The sequence below is a fragment of the Triplophysa rosa genome, unplaced genomic scaffold, assembly GCF_024868665.1.
Source record: "Triplophysa rosa unplaced genomic scaffold, Trosa_1v2 scaffold194_ERROPOS603063+, whole genome shotgun sequence".
Classification (NCBI taxonomy): domain Eukaryota; kingdom Metazoa; phylum Chordata; class Actinopteri; order Cypriniformes; family Nemacheilidae; genus Triplophysa; species Triplophysa rosa.
The window spans coordinates 94511-111927 of record NW_026634212.1 but is presented as its reverse complement, the minus strand read 5'-3'; the positions used below and the strand labels follow the sequence as shown (position 1 = coordinate 111927).

Sequence of the window (17417 nt, the reverse complement as noted above, 5' to 3'; positions counted from 1 at the left end):
TACTAGCTAATGTAGCCAACTGTGATGCGTACCTTGAGGATGCCGTGTGTTATTCTGAGAACTGGGAAGAACACATGAAAACTTTAGAGGAAGTATTTTCTAGATTTCGAAATGCTAATTTAACTCTTAACCTAGCCAAGTGTGAGTTTTGTCATGCGACTGTTAAATATTTGGGAAAAGAAGTTGGTAAGGTTACAGTTCGTCCTTTGCAAGCCAAAGTAGATGCCATTATTGATTTTCAGGTGCCCAAGACAAAAAGAGATCTCCGACGATTTCTCGATATGGCTGGATATTACAGAAGTTTCTGCAAAAACTTCTCAGATGTAGTTAAACCCCTACTGATAATCTTCGGAAAGATATTAAGTTTGAATGGTCTCCTCAATGCCACAATGCCTTTAATTCTTTAAAGAATTTGTTATGTAGTGCTCCTCTCCTATCTGCTCCTGATTTTGCCAAGCCGTTTAAGCTCGAGGTTGATGCCAGTGGCACTGGCGCGGCAGCTGTCTTGCTACAAGATGACCATGGATTTGATCACCCGGTATGTTTCCACTCAAAAAATTCAACCGTTACCAGAGTAATTATAGTACTATAGAGAAAGAGGCACTAGCCCTCTTACTTGCTTTGCAATATTTTGAAGTATATGTTGGTTCAAGTTCCCAACCCATTGAAGTGTTTACAGATCATTACCCCCTTGTATTTTTACAGAAAATGTGTAACAGAAACCAAAGACTCATGCGTTGGTCTTTAATTTGTCAAGACTTTAATTTGAATATTAAATACAAGAAAGGTATATACAATGTTGTAGCTGATGCATTGTCTAGATCTTGTTTGTAAACTTGTTACCATGTTTACTCTTATGTTGGGGGGTCTTACGACCTTCTATGTTTTTTTGCCTGTGGGAGAAGTTTGTTTGTGTCTCTGTCCAGGAAGAAACCTGATTGGCTCCTGACGACTGATCATTCCGTTGCCCTGATTGGTTCATGACGACGCCTGTTGCCTATAAGAATCCAGTCTTCACTTCTCTCAAGAGCGCATTTGTGCTCACTCGCTGTGTGGTGTTCTGGCTTGTTGAACTTAACTGCGATACTAGACCTTTTGCCTATTTTTGACATTCAGCTTGGCTTTCGTTTATGTTCTGTGGATTATTCCTTGTAAATATTCTAACTTGTATAAATTTTTGAATACCACTTAACTTGGCAAAGTAGGGAGTCTGACAGCACTCTTTTGTTTTGCTAGAAGTTTGATCTTTGTTTCTGTTAAGGGAGTTAGGTTATACATTGTATTTTTGTTTTCTTCTGTTGCTATTAGGGTTTAGCAAGAAGGTTTAAAATAAAGGAAGTTTTGTTTATTATTTTGGCTGTCAACTCTTGAATCCTTAGGTCCCAAGTTAAAACAATAAAAATTCATTATTGTCATTCATTCATATCTCCTACTCTTTCATGTTGCACCCTTACCCCTAGACGGGGCGTAACGCCTGCAACTTTTGCAATGGTGTTTGCGATTGATTGTTGGAACGATGGTTTTAGGAAGACACATTAAGACACATTTAAGTTAAGAAATATATTCAAACACTTTGTAAATGCAATCTTTTATTGAAAAAATCCACAGCTCTGTGCATTTCCTTTATGAAAAGGATTTTCAGTACATATATGCAAATCCTAACATGAAATTAACAGTGTCTGTTCTGTACACTATAATCAATAAATATATAGACATGGCGAAAAGCTAACAACTTATTTTGAATCCTTTTGTTTTGCAGCTTGACAGTACTGTCATAAAAGCATGGCAAATTATTTTGTTTCCCAGACTAGCAATAAAATATGTAGAAATAGATTTTTTACATGTGCTCTTCACAAATGTTGTATTCGTTACTGAAAACACTTCAGATCCATGATATTTACCATTTATACTCAAATGACCATATTTGTGCAGTCAGAAGTTGGCTCCAGGGGAAGCTAACAGCTTATGCAATATTATTTTATCCATAAGATTTTGTGCAAACCCAGACTGCAGAGTTAAGCAATTAAAATGCAACCATTCTACTCTGTATATTAGTGTGTGAATAAAAGTGAATGCTCAGCAGTTTGTAATAAAGCTCAAACATTTTTTACAGGTTTGGTAGTTAACAATGTAGATATACTGTATGTTGTTTGACCAAAAAATATAATGCTAATAATGTCAGAAAGCAACAGACAACGTTTCCATAAACACATTTACAGTAACATAGGCTACACAAACCTAATTTCAAAAACTGCCAATAAATGTTTTGTGGTGTTGTTCATATTTAGCAGGTATTTTACGATTGAATAAATAAATAAAATAACTCCGTCATCTAACTTTACCATCAAGCTCTAGGCTTGCAGACAAGGCAATCTGGATTTTTCAACATTCTTTAATTTCATGGTGAATTTCGACTCACCTTGTTGCAATAACCTTATGCAAAACTGTAACAAATTCTTTCATTTCACTTAATTATTCAATAACTTACGGCCATTTTGCAATGTTACTGTTTTGTGTAAAAAATATTTTATACATTAATTTAAATCTGTGTAAAGGTACAATATCCCAGTGTCAACAAGTTTGATGGGCTCTTTAAAACACAATGGTAAACAATTAGAATTCGTGTCAGTTTTTACAAACATCTAACATACAGCCAGTAAATACTGTATCAAAATTACAATAAAACCTTTTTATTAAGATAAAGGGAAAATTTATAACATAACCAATGTCACATTGTCACAAATGGATTTGTGAACTTTTAATTAAAATAAAAGATACTTGCGGCCTTAAAAATAAAAAGAGTGAATTGGTTTAAGAATTCAATAAATACTAATGTGCATGATAAAAGGTGAAAAATAGGTTGCATAAATGTAACACCTGAATTCAATGAAAATTATTTAAATTGAGTTGGGACTTTTAGTTGTACGAGTATACTCCATTTTCTACAACCTATAATAATTATATATATATTGAATACAATTTGTTTAACAGTTTCGCACAAAATGATGTCTTCATTCACACTGTTCCTTTTGCCAGTCAAAGTGAGAAATAAAATCGGCACAAAACACCAAACTACACCTACCATGTCTTTCAACAATGAATAATACCTTTAAAACATGACATTTCTTGGTGATATGTTTGAAGTCTGTTGATTTGAGGGAAAGCCTGACTTGAAGAAGAAGAATTGTCTGACTTGAAGGAGAAACAAATTGAGCTGTGCTCTAAATATATGATGCGCAAGATGATTAGAACTGTAATATGAGTCTGTGGGTGGCTCATTACCAGCAAATGGAGGAAGGATGGTGGTGTTGATATTTTTGAGGAGAAAATTTTCAAGAGACTCTAATGACATCTAGATTTAACATGAGTATAAACTATTAAAAAATTAACCATGCCCACGCATATGATGCAAACAAACCAAGATGCATACATATCCACAAAATGCAAAACCATACTGCACTGTATGGCAGTTTTCTCAGCTGGAAGGTTAATGCATACGGTTTAGAATTAAGACTGTATGGTCATATTATGCTATAGGTTATACAAGAAACAATTTGTTTTTTTTTTCAAACCAAACCATTACCTTGTCCATGTAGTTAGGTAAAATTATCAAAAAGAAAAAAAAAGAAATATTACATTTAGTAATAAAGCAGTAAATGAAACTAAATGAAAAAATTTAGGCAAATTTGAGATTTTTGTCCAAAGTGCAGTATTTTGTGTGCGTTTTTTTTTGTTTGTTTAGTTACATTTGTTTAGGTATTTGTTTTATTTGTCTTCCTGCAGTAATGCTGAAGCATATGTGCACAACATCTCCATTCTCAAAAGCATAGTTAACAACCTGGAATGATATTTCTGATGATTCTTCAAAAGAGAAAGTAGTTTGTGTTTGCATATGTTACAATTTATTCATGATGGTTTGTAATAAGTTTGATCGCATGTACTGTATGTAGGCAGCAATACTAATTTTCTAAATATAATACCAAATACATGCATGGATGTCCTTTTGTTGACTTCGACAAAACCAGTTGAATAGCACACACATGAACTTAATCTAGATATTCTACGACTGAAATAATTTTTTCTCATCATCATTCAATGTATAAGGCAAAGTTAATAATTGCAAATAAATAAACAAACAAACAAACAAACAAACAAATAAAGCTACAGGGTAACTGTGTGATGCATGCTTTTGGAAAACCCACAATGATGGTTTTACATATATTTTCGGAGAAAACCATACTGTCAGAATGAATTTGGACCAGTTTTCCTTGGTAGCACTACTTGATATGTGTGTAAGTAAGAATCAGAATATTGACAAAGCAACTGCACAAAAGATGTATATATTTTGCATGTTGTCCAGTAAACATCCAAACATCCTAAAATACATTTACTCGAGAGGCAAAACTGTGTAAAATCTTACAACTAATTAGGTTATACAAATTGCCAATCTGCATTACAAATAAAAATACTTTAAGAAATGTTACAGTTTGCTTCTGAAGTTAATATACAGTATGTAGATGTATAGATAATATTTCTGAACACCCTTGCAAAAATATTGATGTTCTTCAGCTGTGTTATAACCTAAGACCAGTTATTCATTATTCTGTGGGTATATACAGCAAACCTATCGAAGTATGGAAAAGAGTCTCATACGAATAACTAAAGTCCAGAATGCGGAAACAATCCTTGAGTATTTTTACATGTAACAACATTGTTGTCCATCTATAAATGACAGTTATCTATAAATGGTTTTAAATGACAAAATGTAGATTGAACTGTTCAAGTTGAGGTTTCCTGAACATTTTTTTTAAGGCTGATGACAATAGAAGACTTTAAATATTTGCTTCTTTTTGGCCTGACAGGTGCATGCAGTATGATGTATATCACTCCATTGTACAGTATTTACAACTTTTGTACAGATGACCACACATGAAAAACCGTAGGGTTATTAAATGATGTAGAAAATTCAAACACTTAAAATTTTACATTTGATCATTAGAATGCAAAAATAATACTAGGACTAGTACTGGTTTTTAGTATTTGATGGATTCAGTTAATCCCATATACTGTAGGCCTGACAGTCCATGCGTTTGGATACAGTCTCACAAATTCTCAATTTGTGTGCATTTCTCGCTTTTGAGGGACTAATGGAACACGTAGGCATGCAGTACCTCCAATTTTCTGCTCTTGCCCCATCCCGGTTCTGGATATTCCAGGTGTGATCTCACAAATGCAGGTTCCCGTTCTCTGCCCCATTGTTTTGTTTTTATTTTCTTTGCTACAACTTTTGCTTTGTGCACAAGATATACTCTCTAGAAAAAATGTAAACATAGACAAACCAATTTACAACTCACAAATTACGTAAACACGCACAAGAAATCTAAGACACACCCACATAAAAAAACAACAAAAACGAACAACTAAAAGAAAAAAACACAAAGCAACTTAAATGTTTTCGGTCGGTTCACGTTTTCCAAGAAATGGTCTTGGTGGAATTATGTAAAATAAAATAAGGCCAGCCTAACAAATTTAGAGGGTGTTTTAAAGATAGAGATAGGAAACCCAATAAACTAGGTTGAATAGACCAAATGCGGTAGGGAAAAATATGCGAGCATAAGAGTCTATCTTAGCGACACGGATGTGTAAGCGACCGTGCCGCCACGCTCCTGAGCGACAGTCCTCGAAGCAGCAGAAGAAGCTGGAGCAGTCCTTCCCTTCCAGACACTCGTACCCATACTCTTCATCTCGCTCCTGCATGTGAGTGGCGTTGTTCATCTGGATGGCGGTGGCCGAGCGCGGGCGGATGTCTACAGTGGAGGCCTGCTTTAAAAAAAAAAAAAAACACCATCAGCCAGGGTCACAATGATCACATAGGAAATTAGAGCATAGGGTATTATTTGGACGTATAGATAGATAGGTAATTTGTAATTTTTTGTAAGTGAAACTTACAACTAAAAATGTACAGTATACTGTCACAGCAATGTTATGCAAATTATATCATTGGGCAAATCATAAAATGAAGCGGTTGGCTCTTTCTTTTTTTCTCTCTTACTCAGTTTCCCAAAATGCAGCTTATGCTAGTGCTGGGCAACCCATTGAACTTACCACACGCTTTTCTTTACACTTATAATATTTGCTTTCATTTCACTAAAAATTGCACATGCTAATTTACATGCGAACACGCAAATTTCTAAGACAAAATGCTAAATAAAAATGGGTCGGCTAAAAAAGGTACAGTCCTTCTCCTACAGGCAAATGAAGACAAAACATATTGATGCCTTGTGCAATAAAATGTTAGAATGACAACTTTCGATCTCCCAAAACCCACCTACTTCTCACTTATTCTTTGAAAAAGTAATGGTTCCCTGAGTAAATAAATTTGCTGTATCTCCCTGAAAAGAGTGTACTCCATGCACTTAAATATACTTAAAAACCAAATGGAACTAAAGAAAGACAGCACTGTCATCATTTAATAAAAAAAAGAAAAGAAAGAAAGAAAGAAATAGGATCATTTGAGCATAACCACATTTCTGTAGTCGTGTAAATTTTGCCCAGCACTAGTACATTAAGAGTGCTTCAAATCCCTTTGAAAAGCAAAGCATAACCAGCTGTGGATGCTGGCCGCTTGGGGTGCACATTATGTGGCATTTAGGACAGAGCCACCTGGGGCTTTGTGGAAATGGGTCATGTGACTCACTTCTCAAAGGGTTACATAGAAGCACAGGAGCACAAATAGGATGTCACGTGGAAAAATACACTGGCATTTGCAGCTTTAACCGGATGAAATATGACAACCTTTAAGGAGGAAACACCTCCCCTGATAACATTCCATCTTTGTTTAGTGTAAAATTATATGTTATAATATGTTCATCTATTGTATTTTATTTTATTATTATTTTAGCTTTTTGCAACTACTGACAAAACTGATCTTTGATTTTGTTTACTTTTTGTCAATTTAAACAATTTTGATCCTCTCAGTACTGAATGTCCACTGCAAAATCACATCCAAAACAGTAGAGTACAATGGACTAGCATACTAATGAAACAGTGACACACCAAAGAGTTTAAACTAACTTCTGATCCTCAACTGAAGCTAAATTTAGACCTGTGACAGCATGCACAATGACTTTTAAATTATTACTATGGCTAAATCTGCCAAATTCAAATCCATCAGAGCCGTGTTCTCTAATTGGGCTCAAGCCAGTTAATGTGGTTGTCTATTTCAGTCTGTTAAGGCTCTGCTGACTATTTCTGTCAGGTTTAAAGCCCCAAAAACAAACACGCAGGGAGGGCATAAAGCGGACACTTTTTAAATTACTGTACAAGAATGATGCAATTATTTCAGCCAGCGCTGTCATCCTTTTGCATTTGATTAAAATAAAATAAAACGTCTTTGCGATGGCATAGTGCAAATGTGCCCAACTTCCTTTAAAAGCACAGAAAGTTCAGTACTAATGTTAGTGCAGTAAATCCAGAGGCCAGACACAAGAGCAGTGCGCTTGCGCAGAATGCAGCAGAAACATGCATGATTAGTGAACTTTACACAAGCAATATACCTTGGAGGAAAAGAGCCGGAGGAGCTTTTGTCCACACAGGAAACAAAAAATATGAGAAATGAAAAGAAGAATACAAACAAACAAAGACAAATAATGGGACAATTTCATCAACTGAAGACAGATGGATACAATATAATGTCAAAAAGGAGTCTGAAAGTGGAGAAAGAACAAATTATTTAAACCTCACACGTGTACTTTATGTACACACAGAGAATGGACAATGCACAAGGGAAAACACATATCTGTGAAGGGCTCATGTAAAAAACTATGAACTAACCTTTTTATATCAACATTAATTTTTTAGCATTTTTAAGTTGCGATCCGTATTTATTTTTATTTTTTTTGCCAAAAAAACAAAATTCTGTTACTAAACAAGTACATCAACATCAAATACTCTCTCCTTACACTACCACAATTTACAAAGATGAGCGTATTACACTGAGGTGTCATGTCTGATTTCTCTGGAAATGTCAGCTGTTTTTCAAAATACATAACATTTCAGATTACTTTGTATATCTTTATGTTTCAAGGAGAGATGGCAATAAAGAGGCAAAAGTTGCAGACTGCAGATTTAATTTATAAGATAAATAAAACTAGCGTTTTTATAAAATAGTAGCTCCATTATGATAAAATATATGAATAGTTACAAAATAATCACGTTAATTAAAATGATCACAATAATTGCCATACTAATAATATAGATCATTAGTTAATGGCATTTGTAGTTGGACCCCAAAAGAATTTGAACATTTCAGTCACACTAAAAACATCTGAATCTCACTGCATTAGATGCAACATGTTAGATGTGGATTAGGTATAGTTACCGGATTAGTGCAATTAGTTTTAAAGTACCAATGACATCTATTTGACAACTTGGGTAGAATGTCTGTTAAAACCTCCCCTGCAACTTTTAGAATACTGCAAGACTACTTTTCTAAATCAATCACTTTGCAGTGGAAATAAACAAGCCACACCACCTTTATGTTCTCATTAGGTATTATATTTCACTCACAAATATGTCACAAATGCAAAGACTATAACAACTTCCAGTTCACCTGTACCTTAACCACTCGTATCACAGTGATTTTTATGTATGTATGAAGTAATCACATTGGCCAACTATGGACACATTTTACACAACATGGGTTTTACAAACAGAAAGTGTCAAAATATGCGTTTTTGTATTCTGAACATTGGGTCTCATTCACTAAGCAATGCATATGCACAAATGTGTGCTTGAAACCTGCGTAAGAACGTTTTCACGAACGAACACGATTTGACAGCTGAAAGCACACGTACGCAAAAATCACACTCTGGCCTGTCTTAAAAATCGCTCTCTCTCTGTCTCTCTGTACACATATATAGTTAAGACATAATGTATGTTTCATCTTAGGATAATGTATTATAATTATAATTATGCTAAAATGTTTATTTAATTTTAAAAGTATTTCATCAAATACAATGAAATTCTGTAAGCTGTGTGTCTGTATAAAAGGTGTTTTTTTGTGTACGAATTGATTTTGGGGACTGTGCACTAGGAATTACTCAAAGATCTGTTGAGAGTGGAGTAGCTTTCACTTAAGTGATGACAGGCGGTAAAGGAAAGGTTATGCGGAAAGCCCTAAAATGGAGATGGTCTGGGCGCGTTTTATGCAAATGACTAAACTCGTGCAAGTGGCCGCTCATTTAGAATACTCCAAATTCACTATGCATTAGAACGAGGTTACAAACAAATTCATGTGCGTACGCACTTGTTGTGAATTAGGTGGAAAGTTTTCGTGAGAAGTTCAAATGTGCGTATAAATATGAATAATCTATGCAATTATTAGTGAATGAGACCCATTGTTTAAACACCTGTTTCTGCTACACTACTGCTATTTTTCTTATTTTGTTATCGAATACAATGCCATTCTTTCATTCATAAGTGTGACTTAGAGTATACTTTCTGGGCGACTGCCTGTTTGCACACAGAATTTATCCATGCAGTAACAGATGGTCGTATATTGGCTATTTTTGAACTAGTCTTTGAACATGACTCATTTAATCAAAATTAGGAGGTTTATTTCAATTCCTTTACGAATTCATTTATTCATTTTCTTTACTGAAAATAGACAGTCCTTGTACAAAAAGTACAATGCAGACCTTCATGTATTCATGTGTAGCAGGCAGTCATTACCAAACAATAAAAGAAGACCTTTATCATTACATCTATAGAGAAAAACTAATATTCCTAAACTCTGTAGAGATCAAAATGTTTCTCCAGCAGAAGCTTTTCGGCATGTCATAAGAAGAGTCTTTCTTCTGAGCACAGCTTTGACAGAGTGCCAAACTACTCATTAATCTGCATGCCATTCCATCCCCCAAAATCAAATAAGGCATTTCTGGCACCCTTTAATCATCCGAAAGTGGAACGACAGCATTTTCTGCAGCACCATGCTGAGATGAAAATCTAAGGTCCCGCTTCAAACCTTATGCTGAAATGATTCATTCTGTTGAACAGAGATACTCCAAACTGCTCACACATGTGGAGGAAATTATTCAAATAGAAAAGCACAATTACGCCTGCTCTAGCTTTGTTCCAAAACCTGTTTACTGCCCACATAAACAGCTGCCTTCGGAAGCATCATAAAATCTCAAAGTGACTGATTTACACGAGGAGCAACTCCCAAGGATTTACAAGAATAGTACCCCCCTCACAAGAATATTGCATAATGTTCAGTCCATTTCTTTAGGGGCCTCCAAATACATATCGTCGCTGTCGGGCGGAATCCTCGCATCTCCAAACCCATTATTTTTCAGGAAATTAAAAAACTGCATATTTTTTGAGTTATTAAACATTGTATCGTTAAAGTTGGTATTATACCTTATATTGCTATCCTATACTGTTGTGTACCAACATTAACACAACATTTCCCCAAAACCATGTTTAATCGGAGATAAAAGGTTTATGACTTGGGAGCAGAGAGATACGAGATTACGCTGTTATTGATAAGAATGGTACGGACACAGACGTCGCTGCTGCCAGCAGTGTTCATCAAAGTCTGCGGTCGCGTTGAGCCTTTTGACAAGAGACGAGGCTTTAAGAGCTAATGAAAGCTAATGATTGTGGTTACATACATCTTCCTAAACTCTATTTTAAACGTTAGAGCTATGAGTGATGCAATACCAAAATAAAACGTTAAACAGGCTGTCTAATATAGGCGGAAATTAATCTGCACGCAAATAAAGTCGGCGGTCGTGTTGAGCCTCTTGACAAGAGAAAAGGCTTCAATCGTTAACCAAAGCTAACGACTGTGGTTACATACATCTTCCTAAACTCTATTTTAAAGGTTTAAGAACTATAAGTGATGTAATACAAAAAACGATGAGCTGACTAGGCTGTCTAATAGGCGGAAATTAGCTGAATCTGCTCGCAAACTTACCTTCGTGGCTCACGGGCTTCCTTCTGCACCGAAGCATTACAGCTATCGATTTTTAACAAAACAGGCCTACTCAAATGTATCTAACCTAACTATTTTCACTCATTATTGTCTAAAAAACTTCCAATCAGGAGACGTAATGCCGAGAAGCTCCCGCGGAGTGAAGAAGAAGTGGAGTTACGAGACTTCTCAGACAGTTGAAGTGTCCAATGGAGTTAAGAGATTTGCTCTCAAGCTATTTTCAACACTTTTGATTGGTTAATAATTTGTAAAAATAACAGACCCACATGGGGACTAACCAATAGCATCGATTTGTGAAAAAATATGAAATTGACCAATTTTGGACATAAGCCCACTTATGTACTGTACTATTCTTCACGACTCATAGTGTAGTCTATAGTCTTCATTAAGAAATGTTTGCCAACTTATGAATGTAAAGGGATTTGGTGTCTGAATATTAAGGCTAATTAAAATTATGAGCAAGATTAGTGTAACAGGTGGTAAATACATGTACAGTAATAATATAGCTGTACTATAGGTGTTGTGTGAATGGTTTTAGAAGTGTACTCACAGGATTTTTCTTCTTCTTGTCTTTGTTTTTGCTGGGTTTGCGGTTGCTTACAAAGTAGTGGAGCGTTCCATATTCAATCAGAGCGGCAAAAACAAAGATGAAGCATACTGATACAAAGAGGTCCATAGCCGTGACGTAGGACACTTTGGGTAAGGACTTCCTAGCAATGGTACTCAGTGTTGTCATGGTAAGCACAGTTGTGATTCCTGAGGAAAGACAGTTGAAAAAAATCATTTGGATTAATTTTGCTCTATGCTAAAATTAAACCACTTATTCGAGGTACTAAATATTTACATTGCAGTCAGTATAATAATGTGTAGTGATCTAGGTCAATAGTGGAATAATTATTATAAATATAGTTTTTAAATTAGTGTTGGGCAAAATTTCGATTTTAAGTATGGATGCACCGAAATTTCGTCTGCTGAAAATTTTCGACAGAAAATGCCATTATCGGTTTCAGCTGAAAGAAAAAAATAGGCAGAAATAGCTGGCGCCCGCGCCTCTTCCTACTGTGCTCGCGCTTACTCTAGCTGCTATTAAAGGTCAACCATGTAAGTGCGCCATAACAAAGGCTAAAACTAATAAATATAACAAGAAAAGCTCCAACCAGCGGACAGAAAATGACACGCAACAGGGCTCTAGACTAACTTTTTGCACTGGTTGCACTGGTGCGCCTAACTTTTTTTCTTAGGTGCACCAGCACAAACGTTAGGTGCACCCAAATTTTCGACCTCATCGCATTTAACACTGCAGTATTACAAGTTCACTTTTTTTTAAATCGCTGTCCATATTGACTTGTAAATGATTAACTAACAATCTGGTCAACATAGTTATTTATTTGAAACACAATTCTACAAGAAAGCAGGGCTCTAGACTAACACTTGAAAGAGATGGCACTGGTATACCAAGTTATTCAGTTGGTGGCACCAGCCCTTAATTTGATAGCACCAGAGTTGTGGGGTGAGGTAAGAAATAAGAATGACTAAAACGTCATTAAAATGTGTTTAATACATTAATAAATCAATTAGAAATGAATACAAATCATTGTTTATGATTGAATTATTTGTATTGCATGTGTAAACTCTTTCAACACTTTACCATATTTAAAGCACATTCTTAAAGCTACTTTCTTCCTTTATTTGTTGTGAACGACTCCTATAAGAGAACACAATTCCTTTAATATCAGTGAGTGTTTTTGGGCCCGTCCGTTGTTGTTTGATGAACATTATAAACAGAGATCTTTATTATGCTGCTTCCCCTTTAAGAGCTCGCTCAATATACTGGAACACGTGTTTTGTTTCCCAACTGTTTGGTCACTAAACAAACTGAATACCTTTACAAGGTTTCTTGTTAATATGGGAATTTTTAGGTTATTTTGTGTTTATATGTCCGTTTCAGAGTAAGAAGGCGTGAAAGAGAACGTCTTGGTTACGGATGTAACCTCAGTTCCCTGATGGAGGGTACTAGTCGTTGTGTCGAGCCGACAGATGGGGTTCGTCCCTGAGAACCAATCGCTTCCGACTTCTTAGAAAAGGCCAATGAAATTGGCGAATGAAATTTGCATGCCAGACTCCGCCCCCGGATATCAGGGTATAAAAGGGAGACGGCGTGCCTCATTCATTCACCTTTGTACTGAAGAGCCGGAGACCTCTCACGATTGCTGCAGTGGGCAGCACGTGTTATGGCAAGAAGGACACAATATCTCGTTCCCTCCATCAGGGAACTGAGGTTACATCCTTAACCAAGACGTTCCCTTTCTGTCGGTCTCTCGACGTTGTGTCAAGCAGACAGATGGGGTTCCTATGGAAAACGCCACAACACTGTGCCCTGTCACAATCTCTAGCGAAGCGACGGTGACTGGCCTGGGCGTGTCAGCCGTGAGCGCTACCGCGAAATTGTAACCTACCAGTGGGTAGGTAGGGGTCCCAGAGCTTTACTTGACAGGTGGGAAGGCCCCTGCCTTCGACCTCACAGGCGGCGGCCTTGTTTCTCTAACAGCGAGAAGCCGCCTGGTACCGTAAGGCCACTGGGTAAGCGCTACTTCCTCAAGCGGGGGATGCGCTACAGAGACCACTTCCTACCGGAGGGAGGAGTTTAGTGGAGATACCAACATGGTCTCACCGATGGGGGAGAACTCATGGGAAGAATGTGCGGACTGAAGGAGTTAACTGCGAGGTGGAGGTCCACCTAGGGAAGGTCATGGGTTACCAAGGTGGGAACCAATCATGAGGATACATCAGACTGAACCGCCCTGCTGGGGGGGTTACAACGTCCGGTAGTACTAGGTCCGGTTAGAGCTATGTTGTGGATAACTCAGTTGGTACCCGGCCTAAGGGGCAGGGCTGCTCTGCCCAGCCCACCCGCAGGAGGTGCTTGCTTAGTGATGGATGGAGTGCCTGTTCTTCACCCAGTGGGGAAGAAGGGAGGCTAGTTTAGTACGCTGACCCCCTTAGGAGAAAGGGGGGAAGGTACTGTCATAGGCGTACACCCTACCGGCCGCCAGTCTTGCCTGATGCCTGCATACCCATTTACACGGAGCCTGTAGGACCTCATGAAGGTGACGGGTGTAGCCCAACCCGCAGCTCTGCAAATGTCTGCCAGAGAGGCACCTCAAGCCGGTGCCCACTAGGAGGCTGTACTCCGTGTGGAGAGAGCTCTCACCCAGTGGGCGATCTTAGGACAGGTACGCCGTAGTGACGGCGTCCATGATCCAGTGCGCCAATCTCTGTTTGAGACAGCCCTCCCTGCTGATCTCCAAAACAGACAAAGAGCTGCTCAGAGCTCCTGTGGCTCTGCGTGCGGTCCAAGCAGAGGTGCAATGCGCGTACTGGACACAACACGAATGGGGTTGGGTCTTCCTACCTGGTGGAGAGCGCCTGTAAGTTCACCACCTGGTGTAGGGGGAGTGGTGGGAACTTTGGGCACATAGCCGGGCCGGGGTCTCAGGATAGTGTGAGAATCACCGGGCCCGAGTCCTAGGCAATCTGTGGACACGGAGAATGCTTGTAGGTCCACTACCCTCTTGAGCGCCATCCGGAGAGCCATCTTCATCGTGAGGTGAGAAAGAGCGGCAACTCCGAGGGGCTCCAGGACTGCATCAAGGTCGCAAGAGTGTACAGAGCGCTGGTGAGGCGGTAGCCTTCCCGCGCCCCTTAGGAACCAAATGATCAGGTTGTGCTGTCCTAGAGACTTGATGAGCGGCAATAGCGGCTACATACACGTTCAGTGTGGAAGGGGAGAGATTACTCTCGAGTCTCTGGAAGGACAGCACGTTCCTAATCGAGCAACTCCGCGGGTCTTCTCTTCGAGAAGAGCACCAGGAAGAGAAGAGGCACCACTTACAGGCGTATTGCCGCCTAGTGGCCAGGGCCCTAGCCTGAGTGATGGTCTTAACCGCCGCAGGGGGTAGGCCACTCAGAATATCCTCATCTCGTCCAGGGACCAGACATGGATGTTCCAGAGGTCTGGCCTGGGATGGGTCTGTGCAATGAGGCTCACTGGGGTGAAGGCGCACTTCCGCTTGTCCCACTGCCAGCTGTGCGCTAGAGCATCTGTGCCGAGGGGGGCCTCGGATGGGAGTACCCTAGCGGGCAATGGGTGGTGTCCAGGCAGGCGAACAGGTCTACCTGAGCCCGTCCGAACTGTACCCAATGAGCTGGACTGCGCGGGGGGTGGAGTCGCCACTCTCCGCGAGGCGTCAACTGACGAGAGAGTGCATCGGCTGTCTGGTTCAGGTTGCCTGGGATATGTGTGGCTCACAGGGATCTGCTCACCTGCGGACTCCACATGAGGAGGTCCGCGAGCGAACACCACCCTGGCGGTTGAATACGCTATGGAAGTTGTGCTGTCCAACTGGACCAGCATGTGCTTGTCCTGCACGATAGGTTGTAGCCCCTTCAGTGCGGGTAGCACATCCAACAACTGTAAGCAGTTGATATGCCTGCGCAGGCGGGGGCCCGTCCATCGCCCCGACACTGCGTGCCCGTTGCACACGGCACCCCAACCCTGCAGGGAGGTGACTGTCGTCAGCACGACATGCCTCGTGACCTGCCCGAGAGGGACCCCCACGTAGAAAGGTCATTGAAGACCAAGGGGTTAGGATGCATCGGCAGAGAGGCGTAATCACCATCCGCCTGCTGCCGGTGTGCCACGCTCTCCAGGGAACTCGACTCTGTAGCCAGTGTTGGAGCGGTCTCATATGCTCAACCCGAGGGGTATCACCACCGCCGAGGATGCCATGTGCCCAGGAGCCTCTGAAATTGTTTCAGGGGGACCGCTGACTGCTTGAAATATTCCAGGCAGTTCAACACTGACTGAGCGCGCCCTGTAGTCAGTCACGCTATAATGGAGACAGAGTTGAGTTCCATACCAAGAAAGAGGATGCTCCGCACATGGGAGAGCTTACTCTTTTCTCAGTTGACCTGTGGTCCCAATCGATCTAGGTGCCGAAGCACTAGGTCCCTGTGTGTACATAACAGATCTTGCGAGTGTGTCAAATGAGCCAGTCGTGAGATAGTTTAGTACCCGCACACCTCTCTCCCTTCGTGAAGACTCGTGGGGACAGGGACAGACCGAGAGGGAGGACTCTGTACTAATATGCCTGACCCTCGAAAGCGAACCGTAGGAACGGGCGATGACGAGGGAGAATCGAGACATGAAAGTAAGCGTCCTTCAGGTCGATTGCCATGAACCAATCTTGACATCTGATAGATGCCAGGATGCGCTTCTGCATGAGCATCCTGAATGGCAGCTTGAGTAGGTGCCTGTTCAGGGTACGCAGATCTAGCAACCCCCTTTTTGGGGACGATGAAGTACGGGCTGTAAAACCCGTTGAACATCTCGGCTAGAGGGACGAGCATGATCGCTTCCTCACCAGAGGGGTGGCAACCTCGGCCCGAAGCACGGGAGCATCCTTGCTTCTGCCTGAGGTTTGGAGGATGCTCGAAACTTGGGCGGGCATCTGGGGAGTTGGACCGTGTTGCCGAGACGGATCGTATCCCGTAGTCACCGTGACGGTTTGGTAAGCTCTTGTCAGGCTCCCAGGGACTGAGACAGGGAGGCTAGGGGTACGTTCTGCTTCATCGACCTCCCGGGGGGTGGTTCGATGGCTGGCAGTGTGGATCCCTCGCCGTGGGGGGCCCCCGAGAGGAGATCGGCTCTGCTGTTTTACCTGCCTGGCGATGAAGTAGCACAACGCACCATCGATTGAGAGTGCTATGCTGATGATTATCCTCACATTGGGTCTGCCTCAAGTTGAGTTGCCAACACCGTCGTGTAGAGGGTGAGAGCGGCTGTGATAATACCCAGAGATGATGTAGCACAACCACCGTCGATTGAGAGTGTTAGGCTGTGATTATCCTCGACATTGGGTCTCGCCGTGACGCAACGTCAGTTGCCGAACACCTCTGTAGAGGGTGAGAGCGGCTGTGATAAACACCCAGAGAGAGAGAGAAAACTCTTAGAAGTGGGCTGTTGGGACGGGGCAGGAACCGTCCCGATCGACCAACCAGCGAAGGAATGGCTGGGGTCGGGCCCGAAGGTATTCTCGATCTCCCTGGGGTCTTCCCATGAGGGCCGTTTCGGCTTCCGCTGTGGCTGCTGATGGGGTGGTGGTCTCCTCTTCGATGTCTTCTTCCGGGGGGCCGCCTGAGTGGGGGGCGCCGAAACCGGAAGGCGTCGAAACAGCCCCCCTTGCAAGATGGGTGCGTTGAGAAAGCGGACTTTCTCAGAGTTACTCATCTGTGCAAGGTTCAGCCAGAGGTGTCTCTCCTCGACCACAAGTTTGGACATCGCCCGACCCAGGGCCCACGCGGTCACCTTGGTCATTTGTAGAGCGAGGTCGGTGATGGCGTGGAGTTCCTGCATAAGCGC

General features: G+C 40.9%; 1 protein-coding gene across 2 annotated transcripts in view; it reads right to left on the bottom strand.

The window, feature by feature from the left end:
- Positions 1-1578: 1578 nt before the first annotated feature.
- The window catches only part of gabrg2 (gamma-aminobutyric acid type A receptor subunit gamma2), a 66445-nt gene continuing 50606 nt past the window's right edge, over positions 1579-17417 (bottom strand). Inside the window, exons 6-8 of one of the 2 annotated variants that reach the window (XM_057327255.1) lie at positions 11547-11752; positions 7557-7580; positions 1579-5820 (exon numbers count right to left, since the gene is read on the bottom strand). In XM_057327255.1, coding sequence (XP_057183238.1) covers positions 5542-5820; positions 7557-7580; positions 11547-11752 — 509 coding nt within the window. In that variant the 3' untranslated portion in view covers positions 1579-5541. The remainder of the gene's footprint in view (positions 5821-7556; positions 7581-11546; positions 11753-17417) is intronic. The other variant, XM_057327256.1, reaches the window with a different exon arrangement.